This window comes from Hyperoodon ampullatus, assembly GCF_949752795.1.
Source record: "Hyperoodon ampullatus genome assembly, chromosome: 16".
NCBI classification, from domain to species: Eukaryota; Metazoa; Chordata; class Mammalia; order Artiodactyla; family Ziphiidae; genus Hyperoodon; species Hyperoodon ampullatus.
The window spans coordinates 25,861,726-25,875,550 of record NC_136929.1 but is presented as its reverse complement, the minus strand read 5'-3'; the positions used below and the strand labels follow the sequence as shown (position 1 = coordinate 25,875,550).

The following is a 13,825-nucleotide window of genomic DNA, read 5'->3' as shown; positions in this document are numbered from 1 at the left end:
GATACATTTGATCATATTACAGAATAAAACAAGAGCTATGGAATACTCTCCCATTCATGCAACATGATTTCATTAAATGCTTGAGTACTGGTTAAATACTAAAATTAATTTTTAAATGTTACAATTATCCAATAACAGTTAAAGCAACACTGCTTACATAGAGACATAAAATATTGAGTGAAATATGTAAAATGACAACTCAACCATCCCTTGAGGTAATCCTAATCAATCTTTTAAACCAATGATATACAATTTCCTTCAATTTTTTCCTGGAAAAAGTAGCTACCTACATCTCAATCCCTTTTTCACTCCCACCTCAGCCCAGATCTATACTACAGCAAAGAATTTGTTAGAACTGCAAAATTTAAAAGCGTGTATCGAGTTTTAGGTAGCATACTGTAATAAGAAAGAGTTTTAAACTTTGTTTGGAAGTGAAAGGAAAAGTTACAAGCAAGAAGAAAAAGTGTGAATACAGAAGTTAATCTACACTTCCCAGGTTAAAAGGAATTCGGGTAGCAAAGGCAAACATTTGGGAACACTATATACAAAACTGTACCAAGACACACTGTATGAATTATCATAACCAAATCTAAGTTGTTTCCACTGATAAGATGATAGAAACAGCAACAGCAACAACAGGTAGGGAGAATTGATATAGATATGTTAAATTGTTTTAGATCAAACACTAATATACTACCAGGGAAACTAAAGACGTGAAACGGACCTTAGAGATCATCTAGTCCAACCCCTTTCATTTTACAGACAAGGAAACAACCCTGGATAAGTTAAGAGACTTGTCTAAGGCCAGAGAGTCAAGTTACAGAGCTAGGGACCAAAAGCTAAATCTCTTAACCCTTGTCCAGTACTCTACACTAGCTCATCTTCAGATATAAAAAATTAATGGGATGGACTAGATTAGTGGCTCTTGACATTTCTATTCCTACACACTGATAGAAACCAAAAGGCGATTTTACTCCTGAATGGACAACATTTAATACTCCAAAATTTTAATAGCCTACTAATTGTTATGGAAATTCCACTAAGACTACGTGTATATTCCTCCATCAGTATTTGTAACCCCCACTGGTGCAATACTTAACAGTATCAATTGTTTACTAAGACGGTCCCAATGACTGAGAAGACCTTCAAGAGAGATTTTTAGAAAATTGATAAGAATTAACAAGGGAGGTAATTGTCACTCCATTGTGGGAGATTTAAATATGCATTCATCCATTAATTCATCCAACAAACAACTGAATGCCCACTATGAGCCAGGCTTTATGATAATCACTAGAGATAAAAAGATGAATAAGACATGGTCCCCTTCCTAGAGGAGCTTGTAATCTAGTGGGGAAGACAGACATATAAACCAGATAAATTATATTACAACATAAGTACTGTAACAGAGATATGAACAAAGTGCTGTGTTAAAAGGGATGGTTAAGGTATGAACTGGCTAATGACCAAGAAGTCTACTAATTTTGTGTAACAACTACCACATTTATTGTGAACACAATCTCATTCCCAATCAATAATTAGGAAGGAGGTAGCAATGTAGAGGTTTAAAAAAAAGTTGGCATTGAAATCAGAATGCCTGCAATTCAAATTTAGTCCTTCTACTTACTAGCTGTCACTTTGGCCAAGTCATTCCATCTCTATTAGCCTAAGTTTCCTTATCTGTAAAATGGGAATTAACAACTACTTCAAAGGGATATCTTAAGTTTTAAATGAGAACACATGAAAGTACATGTAGAGTACTAGTATTTATAAACATATGCATTAATGTGAAAAAATTCAATAGCAATTTCACACTATGTAATATTTATAATTAAAATCATATTAATGATAATAAAAATATAATTATGGACCTAATGAATGTTGCTAATATTTAATCCCCATACTGCAGGACCCTATCAAAATATACTTGTCTTCTGATTCATTCAAAGCAACATGGTGTAAAGCATTTTAATTTTAGGTTACTACAGAATTTAAGATTAGGGAAAGTGATTAGCTATTTATGGGTTTAAATAAATAGTATGTGATTTCAGTTACATTATAAGGGAATTTTACAATAATTGCAAAACATCATGCTAAAATTTACTAATCATATTATAAAGCCAAAAATCAGCATGGAGATTTAACTGGCCTTTGCAAGATTTTCTTTCTTTATAATACCTGTTTGGTGTAAAGAGAAGAAACGTGAGCCTCTGCCAATTTGGCATCTTTCACGACTACTAAAAAGAAAAGAAAACAAACTTACCTAATGAATCAGAATAGCACATAGTCAACATACAAGAGACTACATCAAAATATATCACAGCTCTAAGTAGAGTAAAGAAGTTTCAAGTAAAGTCTGACAAAAGAAATCTGATAGTGAAATTTTAAATATAAACATGTGCATCAACTGCAAGCCAAAACAGTCCTGTGAAATACTATTACCATTAAGAATATATATACAACTTTAACCCTAAGTGTGGGAAGAAAAGAAAAAGAGGAACAGCATCCACTAGCTACTCCACTGGCAAAAGACTATGGTGGTGAAATTACAGTCTGTGATTGTGAGGACCCCAGTATGGGAAGAAAGTAATTTTTTTATGTGACTTTTAATATAATCACTATATTCTCAGGAGGGGTAGAAACACTTGCAATCAAAAGGATAAACTGTAAAAGATAAATATGTAATCTTCCACCCTCCATTCTACAAAGAATGCATTTATTTCCTGGAAACTGCTGTATCAACTTTCAATGATCATGTTCACTTGTCAGAGAAAGCCACTTAAAAATCACAATATTGTTGCAAATGTCAAAGATTTTTTATACAAGTATAGGAAATGCACACTTAAAATATCAGACTGGAACACTTACCAAACAGTGTTTTCCTAAAGTAGTATCTATAGTACATTTCTTTATTCATATATCTTCAAATGGTCAAGTTTTCTTTCATACATCCAAAATGTAATGTGATGTTTTCTTATTCACCAAATGTTAGCTCTACTTGAAGTCTGGTTCCAAACTAATCAGCCTGCTTTTAATTTAAGACATCTGTTGAAAGTTTATAGGATCAAACCAAACTGAAGTGGTATAAATTTTAAACAATGGATTGAACATTATTGTAAAGGTACTGGTAACCATTATTATTAAGAATAAGTTAGTGATTATAGCTCCTTTTGTGATTATTGGGGGGAAGGGTAGATCACCATCTGGAATGGTCTATTTATTTTAACTTTTTTTCTTTTCTTTTTTTTTTTTTTCTTTTTTTAAATCAAGGAACATTGTCTTTTTTTTTTTGTCATTGCTTTTTTTCTTTTCTTTTCTTTTCAAGAGACCATTCCACTTTATTTTTAACATCTGAATGCATAAGGACTCAAATGCAAAGCAGTCATACACCGTTATCATTAAAACCCATATGGTAAAATACATACACAAGTCCAACAAAAGGCTAATACATAGTAAAGCCTAAGCATACTACTATGTAATATTATGAATACATAACTTGGAGACTTTAGTTAGAGTACTATGTTACCTACTCATTTTTGAAAACATTCATTAAGATTTTAAATGCAAATTCATTCCTTATTTGGAGTAAAACAAAATCCTCTAAGTTATAACAAGTATTGGTCATTAAGTCTTCAGACCTATTCATTAAATTACAAAGAACCCAAAGAATTCTGTAATGTTCAGTAGAAGTATGTAATAAAAACATTGCATATGTTTCTAGTGTGATGTCTTTACCAATTGTTTACTGAAATAAAACTCAAACATCAATCTTTCAAAATACAGGATTCAGAAGGTAGTTTTCTTCTCTTTTGTCTATTTGTGAAATCCATCTTCATCACATTTTACCAAAAATTGTTTTTACAAATATGTAAAAGTACATTAGATAATACTAATGAAACACAGGTAGAGTTCTATCATATGCAGATCAATGATCAGCCAAATCATCTTCTCCAAGAGCGAGATTCATTGTCCTCTTCTTCTTCATCATCATCTTGAAGTAATGAGTCATCCACCAAAGACTCTTCCTGAAACTTTAGGTTAAAATGCATTTAGGAATTTACCCAAAAAAAAAAAAAAAAAAAGAAAAGAAAAAAGGTGACACTTTTAAACACTGATTACTCTCAACAGAGTCGAATACAAAAGGTATTTCTATAGCTAGAACATTCAAGAAACAAAGAAAAGCAATCTTCACTCAATGGTTTCTCAATACTATCTATTCTATTGCTTGCATCAAATAGACACTAAAAAAATATCAAAGTAAGCCTTTGTACATGCCGTTTCTCCTGCCTCTCTTTATCAAATTATGCCATCTCCTATACCTACAAAACATTGCTCCACACCTTTTTTTTGTTTTAAAGAAAACATCAATAAGTCTTCTCTGACACTAAATCAACCAAAAACTTGAATAAAGTTTATCAATATTTATATTTCTTTTCTGCTGTATGTAACAAACATTTTCTTTTATAGCATTCTTTTCTTTTCCCCATTCCCTTCATAAAAGCTTCTCAGTCTACTTTTCAAACTTTTCAAAATACCTAATACCAGGAGCTCTCCTGCTTTTCTCCCCATTCAATTCAAACTCATGGAAGGACAAAGGTATAATCTAAAATATAAAATGACAAATCATGTATATGAGTTTCAAAATACACATTTTATTCTTGCATTTGACTATGGATATGTATAACAGCCTTGAATGCTCTTCAAACAAAATGAAGTGCCATTATGAAAATCTAACCAATGTAAAACATGGAACCATTTAGTTTCCCCACCTTACCTTTCATTCCTTAACTTCCTCAACTTTTTCCTACAGCTTATTTCATGATTAAACAAAACAGAGCTGCTTATCTTTAGGTTTTTGGTTTCAAAGGGCTCTCCACTTCACTGTTCTTCATGCTCTAACCTCTCAGCCATCAAACTACCTGCTGTTACCCAAGGAAAAAATATACTCTTCCACACCTATACCTCTGCCATTTAAAATGCCTCTCTCAACTATACTCCCAGTCCCAGCTCTTGGTTATGAAAAGTTCTTTTTATCGCTCAGGGTTCAGCTCCACTGCCACCACCTCCTTCAAGATTCTTCTGGAAAGAAACAATCACTCCTTCTTCTGGGTTCCCACAGCATATTGTTCAAATCTTTATTTACCATATCAGTCTGCCTTTTATTGTAATTAGTTTCTTATGTGTCTGTCACCACCCCCTCTTCCATATTATAAGCTCCTTGATAACAGGGACCGTGTCTTATTCATTTTTGTGCCTATCACAGTATCTACCATATAGCAGGCATTCATTCTAATGAACTAAAATGATATGAATTAAAATGAAACCTGAAATGTTAATAAAGCAACTGAATAGAATATATACTCTAAAACTTAAAATATCACAAGATTTCCTGTGGATAAAAATCTAATGAATAATTAATGTTTTCTAAGAGTAAATGAAAACAATATATATATGATTTTCATATATTCTTTTTGGATTAGCAATCCACAGTTCTCATTAATACATAAAATTTAAAGTTGTCTGCATTTATCTGATATCCCCTGCCTGGAAGATGGCTCAGGAATAAAAGTTTTATGTTAAAATCACAGCCATAAAATCACATTTTATATAAAAACGTAAACATTTAAGGGTAAAAACAAGTGGAAAAAAAACATACTTCCTCTTCATCAGGTTCAACTTCTTCTGTTTCAACAGCTGAAATATTAGTTATTGGTTTATTCCAAGCCAGTTTTAGATCCTGCCCTTTGAAACGAGCTCCATGAACTGCAGCCTAAAACAATTAAGAACATTGGAATATAGAACATTAATAATTTGTGAAGAAAAAAATGAAATGTTATAGTACCTAATATTTAAATTAAATTAGCTAAACACAAGTGAAACACAGTTGTCTATTTTTGCTTTGTGGTTTACTTCTTTATTTACTATTTATTATTGCAATTTATAATGTACTTTATATTGTTATTTACTTCTAAAATCAGCCTAGTGATTGTAAATTCCTTTACAAAAGAAAACAGGAACAATTTCTCATAATCGAGTAGAGCTATTTCACTACTGGCCAGTATCTGACTAGAAGAACTATGTCTCCATGTCTACAGTAAAAGGATAACTGCTACTCAAGGCAACAATCTCAAAGCACTTCAAGATTCTGGCTGTAGATCTTAATTCTTGTTAATTCACAAATGGCTTATATAATAACTAGAAACTAGAAACCTTTAACAAATATAAGAATAATTTTGCATGTGTATTTATTTTTAAATTACATCAAGTAATCACAAAATACCATAAAATGTCTGATGTATCACTATTACAAAATATAAATGCCTCAATGAAGAAGAAAAAAAACAAACAAAAACCCTGAATTTTTCTATTGAAAACTAAAGCACTTCCCTACAAAGCTTTCAGACCTGCATATGGTAAAACTGAGTAAACAGTCAAGTCTAAGTACTTGTTACATTAAATGGCTGGTTTAGAAAGAATGCTTTCAAATTAAAGTAATGTGAACTAACATAAATCAATGTTAGCAACATAACAAAATAACTCATAGTCACAAAAGATTTATAGCACAATCTCGAAGTACAGCATAATGTGAAATGTAGAAACAATTATATGTTCAATGACATTTGACTATGAGTTGCATGATATTAAAGTCCCCAGTATAAATTTTAAACCTGCACATATAAATTTATGATAAATTTAAAATATTTCATGCCTATTAAAATGCAGCTCAGGAGTTTTTTGTCCATGACCCCATCATGTCATATAACTAAAAAAATTTAAGTACTTATATATAATATTTAAGGCCAGAAACAAACTGTAATTTTTTTGAAGCTATAACTATTACATAAAAATATATTCCTGTAAGGAATTCCAACTGTCTCATGTAAAATGTCTACTCATAAAACTCATGTGTTCGGGGCTTCCCTGGTGGTGCAGTGGTTGAGAGCCTGACTGCCGATGCAGGGGACACGGGTTCGTGCCCCGGTCCAGGAAGATGCCACATGCTGCGGAGCGGCTAGGCCCGGCTAGGCCCGTGAGCCATGGCCGCTGAGCCTGTGCGTCCAGAGCCTGTGCTCTGCAACGGGAGAGGCCACACAGTGAGAGGTCCGCAAAAAAAAAAAAAAAAAAACTCGTGTTTTCATCCAGCTAAAAAAGGCAAAAAATGTAGTGATGTTTTTTATAGTAAGTTCTTCAAACATTTCTTATGGGGACTTCCCTGGTGGTGCAGTGGTTAAGAATCCGCCTGACAATGCAGGGGACACGGGTTCGAGCCCTGGTCCGGGAAGAACCAACATGCCGCGGAGCAATGAAGCCCATGCGCCACAACTACTGAGCCTGTGCTCTAGAGCCCACGAGCCACAACTACTGAAGCCTGCGCGCCTAGAGCCGTGCTACGCAACAAGAGAAGCCACCATAATGATAAGCCTGTGCACCACAACAAAGAGTAGCCCCTGCTCGCCACAACTAGAGAAAGCCCGCGTGCAGCAATGATGACCCAACACAGCCATACATACATACATAAATTTATTTACTTATTTAAAAAAAATTCTTATGACCTAATTTTGTAAATCTCTATATTTAGCACACACTTCAAATTTATAAGGTGAATCTACAACTCTCTAAAGTTTTAATTTTAAAATTATTTACTGGATGCTATCATCCAGGCTCTGTTGTTCCATTTACAGAGCATAGGCAGAGTAGATTTAGCATAAATCTAAGGGTCCTAGGATTTTTAGAATGCTAAATGAGCTCTGGTTTCAACTTCAAGTCATCTGCTACATTAGCTCCTCACAAGAGAGTCAGCCTGACCTTTGAAGCTTTGAAACCAGGCACTGACTTCTCCTCTCTAGCTATGAATGTCCTAGATGGCACCTTCTTCCAATATAAGGCTGTTTCATCTACACTGAAAATCTGTTGTTTACAGTAGCCACCTTCATTATCTTAGCAAGATCTTCTGGATAATGCACTGCAGCTTCTATATTGGCACTTCCATTTTTATATTACGGTGACAGCTTCTTTCCTTAAACCTCATGAACCAACCTCTGCTAGCTTCAAACTTCTCCTCTGAAGCTTCCTCATCTCTCTCAGCCTTCACAAAATTGAAGAGTTAAGGCTTTGCTCTGCATTAGACTTTGGCTTAAGGGGATGTTGTGATTGGTTTGATATTCTATCCAGACCACTAAAATTTTCTCCATATCAGCAATAAGGCTATTTCATATTCTTATCATTCATGTGTTCACTGAAGTAGCACTTTCAATTTACTTCAAGAACTTTTCCTTTGCATTCACAACTTAAATAACTGGTGTAAGAGGCCTAGCTTTCATCCTGTCTTGGCTTTTGACATGCCTTCCTCACTAAGCTTAATCATTTCTCGCTTTTTTTTTTTTGCGGTACATGGGCCTCTCACTGCTGTGGCCTCTCCCGCCGCGGAGCACAGACTCCGGACGCGCAGGCCCAGCGGCCACGGCTCATGGGCCCAACCACTCCGCAGCACATGGGATCCTCCCGGACCGGGGCACGAACCCGCGTCCCCTGCATCGGCAGGCGGACTCCCAACCACTGCGCCACCAGGGAAGCCCCATTTCTAGCTTTTGATTTAAAGTGAGAGATGTGTGACTCTTCCTTTCACTTGAATGCTTAGAGGCCACTGCAGGGTTATCAACTGGCCTCATTTCAATGTTGTTTTGTCTCAGGGAATAAGGAGGCCTGAGGAGAGGGAGAGAGATGGGGAATGACTTGTCAGTGGGAGCAGTCAGAACACACATTTATTGATTAAATTTGCTGTCTTATATGGGCATGGTTTGTGGGGCCCCTAAATAACCACAGATCACCAGAACAAATATAATAATAAGAAAGTTTGGAATACTGCAAAAATTACCAAAATGTGATACATACAGTGAGCAAATGCTATTGGAAAAATGGCGCTGACAGACTTGCATAATGCAGGGCTGCCACAAACCTTCAATTTGTTAAAACAAACAAACAACATCTGTAAACTGCAGTAAAGCAAAGCACAATAAAACAAGGTATACCTGTATATGTGTGTGTATAAAAACCATATAGTACAGAATTAAATGGGAAATATCAGTAGGATATGTATGTATATGTGCACCTGTCTATATGAACGCATGCATTTTTTTCCCCACTCCCAGCTCTTACCACTGAAAAAGATTAGTTATAGTAACAAACTCAGTAGTAATGAGCACCCCTAGTACTCAGATTATGGTCTTTAAATACCTTTCCCAGTAAAAAGAACCAGAGCTCCTTAGAGAAATGGCCAGTTCCTAGTCTGGAAGAGAAAATTTATAAGATGAACCTAGAACACCTTTTCATACCAGAAAGCAGAGAAAGTATCATAACCCACTAGAGTCCTGTCAAAAGAACTCAGGAACAAACCTATATACTAGCCACTAGCCAAAGATGGGACATCAATAACTGAGGACAACGGATCAATACCCATGAAATGTTTAAATCTATGAATTTATAATTCCACAATACCAATCAAGTTAAACAAAAATATAAATCTTATTCTGGATCCTTAAAGGAAGTAAGTAAAATATTTATAAGAAAACCAGAGAAATGTAAACACTGGTATCTGGTAATAGTTAAGAAATAGTAATCATTTTTAGGTGCGATAATAGTACTGTTTTATTTTTTTAAGACTCTAATATTGAGAGAACAGGTTCAGTATAAACACTGAAAGGTTTACAGCTGAAATGATATGACGACTGGGAATGGTTCCAAAATAAGGAGGCAGAGGGTTGTTGTTAGACAAAATAAGATTGGCCATAAGTGGATAATTGCTAAAGCTTGATGATGAGTGTGTAGAGGTTCATTTTACAATTTTCTCTCATTTCTATGCTTTGAAGGGTAAATAAAAAGTATGTTTAAAAGCTGAAGCATTTTATTCATAGGCTTGCTCTAGACATTTGCCTATTTAGTCTTGCACAGTCATTCAAAGTTTGCACCATATTAGGACGTAAGGAAAGCAGGCACACCCAGTGACAGAAGAAAAAAATTTTTTAAAGGCTTTGAAGACCTGACAAATGAAGGAAGAAAAAAGAAGTATGAAAAGTAGTTATGAGGTAGGTTCCATATCTTACATGGAAAATGATTCTGGAAACAATTAACATCTGGAAAAGGCTGGATTAAGCAAAATTAAACAGGTGTGTTTGCCTTTTGCCTTTTCAAGTCATTGAGATAATTCTAAATTGAATATACAAAATGCAGCTCTTCACAAATTTACTGACAAGAGAATCCTTTGCTAGAGGAGCTCCTACAGAACAAGTGTTCTGTAAAAACACTGTGGGGAAATCTGACCTAAGGCCAGAAGAGCTAAAGCTGCAAGCCTAGTGTACCTAACTTTTTTTTTAGTAACCATAACGATAAAACTATCTATACAAGAAGGTTAAAACCAAGTTTATTAATGTTTGTAATAACCACAGTATACAATGTTTAGGCAGGAGTTACATTAAAGGACCACAAAAACATGTAAAATCTGATTTTTAGAACTTATAGGGAAAGACTACATGGCTACTGTCTCACAAGCTTCAGACTTAGATTTACTAATTCTCATAGCACAGTGCCCATCACATAGCAACACTTAATAACTATTAAGTAAATCAGCAAGAACACAGGCACAAAGACTGTGAGATACATGATTTGATTTCTCTTGACTGAATCCACTTATACATTTCCTTCTTGCTATAAATTTACTATTTACTCAGCCCCATCAACTTCTACTCTTCATGTTGCACTATCCTCTCTGAATCCAATTTTGTGCTTCTATCTTCAGGTCTAAAGAATGAGAGTTTTGAAATCACTCTATCTTGTTTGTATTCAGTTTCACTGATTTACCAATCAATTCTCATTCTTAAACATACACACACACACAAATATTAAAAATAGCTAACATTAAGAGGGTTTACTATGTTCCAGGCACTGTTCTAAGTATACCTTACAAGTTCTCAATCAGTGAATCCACACAACTACTGGGAATTGAGGCATGGGTGTCAAAAATGCACCAGTAGAACAAGATTCTCTTTCTTTTTGATATAAAAAGCTATACACCTTCTTTGAGTTTGGGACTGTAGAGTTTCATCTTTGGGACTGATTCTTATAAAATAGGAACTTAACTATTCCTATTCTAAAACTGGATCCTGGTTTCTTACAAAAGTATAGGAACAATTCAGAGTAGGAAAACTAACATTCTAACCAGTCATGGGAAGAGGTTACTTTTTTCTGTCCTGTTTGGGTACTTCTGCACCTTTAGTACATTAGGGGTGGTGACAGACAAATTGGAAAACAGAAAATAAAGCAGTAGGATCCATCTTCTAACTAACCAGAATCAAACCTTAGCCATCTTAACCTAAAGCTAAAATGGTTCTGTTTATATTATTACTCCTTAAAATACTTCAATCTCTTTTCTGAGGAAAATTTCTTACTTTTCAGTCATATTTGAATGTCTTGATTATCTTATTCCTGTACTTTCCTTTGAAATATTATGCATCTATTGACTTAAGGAAATAGACATACATTCAGTCATCTAATACAATGATTCAGAAATTATGAACAATGAAATATTTGGAAATAAACATTAGCAAAGGCTTACAATTTTTTCTTGGGAAGGACTATCCTTTACCTTGAGTTTATATCCACCTACATTTGGTATTAAATTTTTCTTTATTTTATATAATGATGGTACAATTTTTTTTGTACTTTTTAAGTATTCTTCCTTTACAAAATTAAACACTGGCAACCTAATGTCAAACATACTAGTTTTTAAATTCCTAAACCTCACTGTTCCCTAAAATCCAGAAGTTTGAAAAACACTATTTTAGCCTATATTCTGCTTGTATAAGATTAGCTTCAACTTAATTTTCTATCCTCTTCCAAAATAGAATGTTACAAAATTTTAAGAAATTTTTTTGGCTTAAGGAAATGTTTAACGACTTCTATAACCTAATTCCAAATGTTTATCATAGCAATGGTAGTTGTTCCTTTTAGTCTGTTACATAAATCCAAACCAACTAAAATGGTATTTACCCTGAAAACTTAACTCTCATCAGATCTAACTTAAGCTAAGTTATTCTGCCACTTATTCAACCTTCATATAATTCACTGTTAAAATCTTTCTTTAGGGCTTCCCTGGTGGCGCAGTGGTTGAGAGTCCGCCTGCCGATGCAGCGGACACGGGTTCGTGCCCCGGTCTGGGAAGATCCCACATGCCACGGAGCGGCTGGGCCCGTGAGCCATGGCCACTGAGCCTGTGCATCGGAGCCTGTGCCCCGCAAGGGGAGAGGCCACAACAGTGAGAGGCCCGCCTACCGCAAAAAAAAAAAAAAAAAAAAAAAATCTTTCTTTATACATTAACCCCAGGTCTTTGAAATGACTGCTATTCATTTGGAGGATATATACATAGTATAAAAATATATATTAAAATTTACATCTGAGATAGAAAAAGCAAAGCCCAAGAAGATTTATGTCAACAGGTCCTACTTACCAAAAGCAAAACATCCAAAAATTATTTAAGAGGCAGGAGGGTTTTTTTTTTTTCCTCAGCCACATAAGTAAACAGGGACAAGTAGTAATATATATATTTTTAAAGTAGTTACTAAATTCACAAACTTGGTAATACTGTAACCATTTGAACATAACAATTACCATTGTTTTATAATAAGACTACTTCCTAGAAAATAAATAGAACATAAAAAGATGGTACTCAAGCAACATATCCAACATTACACTGAAAACTGTCACTGAAGCTGTCATTTAAAGGAGGCTCAGTCTTAACTTATATTCAACAATACCTCTCAGAGAAAACTTGATCAAAAATCTACTTTTTCAATATAACACATATACATATAAGCTTATAAGAAAGTTTTAAACTCTCATCGATTATAAATTACCCTTTATTTTCACAAAAGACCTTTAAATAGAAGATTTCTTAAAACTTAATAAAACTCTAGGATGAGGAATTCCTATTCTATAAAACTATCCACTACCCACCCATCTAACCCTGAAACTATGTTATTCTAGGGCTCAGTTAAACACTTTTCTGAGACTTATCAGACCAACAGTCTTTTTTATAGGCTGCAATGCGCCAAGAATAACTCCTACCAGGTAAGTTCCCAGCAATGTACCGGCAGGGAGTATTCACTACAAAGAGAATAAATCAATTTAGAAGATTTTCAAAACTTATTTAGACCACAATCATCTTAAAACTTCTGAAAACCATCCTACTCTTCCATTCGCATTAGGTTATCTGTTTGGAACGCTTAATGCATTTTTCCAAGGTCAAAATGGTACATCTATTTCTCTACAATCTTGAACAAAGAATACACAGGGCTAAAAATGTTCCAATGAACCCGTTACACCTCGCACTCATTTTCCTTTTTAAAATCTTTTAAACCCAGAAGAAAGACAAGGCTGCATATACTTCTGGCCATTCTTTAGAAAGATAATTCAAGATACACATTTTAAGACAACTATACTAAAAGGACCCTAAAAGCTAGTGCTATATATTCCTGTCTTGGGCAAAAAGTTGTAGAGGCCTAGTTGTGGGTATGCTGAGCTACGGACACTGTAGGGTTCCGCCAACTGGGACTAGGAAGAATCAGATGAGGGATGGTTAAGAAGAGCAGCCATCGGGCTTCCCTGGTGGCGCAGTGGTTGAGAGTCCGCCTGCCGATGCAGGGGACATGGGTTCGTGCCCTGGTCCGGGAGGATCCCACATGCTGCAGAGCGACTGGGCCCGAGCCATGGCCGCTGAGCCTGCGCGTCCGGAGCCTGTGCTCCGCAACGGGAGAGGCCACAACAGTGAGAGGCCCGC

The 13,825-nt window shown here is 35.0% G+C and overlaps 1 protein-coding gene across 7 annotated transcripts in view; it reads right to left on the bottom strand.

The window, feature by feature from the left end:
* Window positions 1-3,152: 3,152 nt before the first annotated feature.
* RBM26 (RNA binding motif protein 26) overlaps window positions 3,153-13,825 on the bottom strand; it is a 77,212-nt gene continuing 66,539 nt past the window's right edge. For 6 of the 7 annotated variants that reach the window (XM_079721741.1, XM_079721742.1, XM_079721744.1 and 3 more), the window contains 2 exons: window positions 5,654-5,767; window positions 3,153-4,028 (listed from right to left, as the gene is read on the bottom strand). In XM_079721741.1, the coding sequence (XP_079577867.1) occupies window positions 3,939-4,028; window positions 5,654-5,767 (204 nt within the window). In that variant the 3' untranslated portion in view covers window positions 3,153-3,938. Of the gene's footprint in view, window positions 4,029-4,532; window positions 4,601-5,653; window positions 5,768-13,825 lie in introns of all 7 variants that reach the window. The other variant, XM_079721740.1, reaches the window with a different exon arrangement.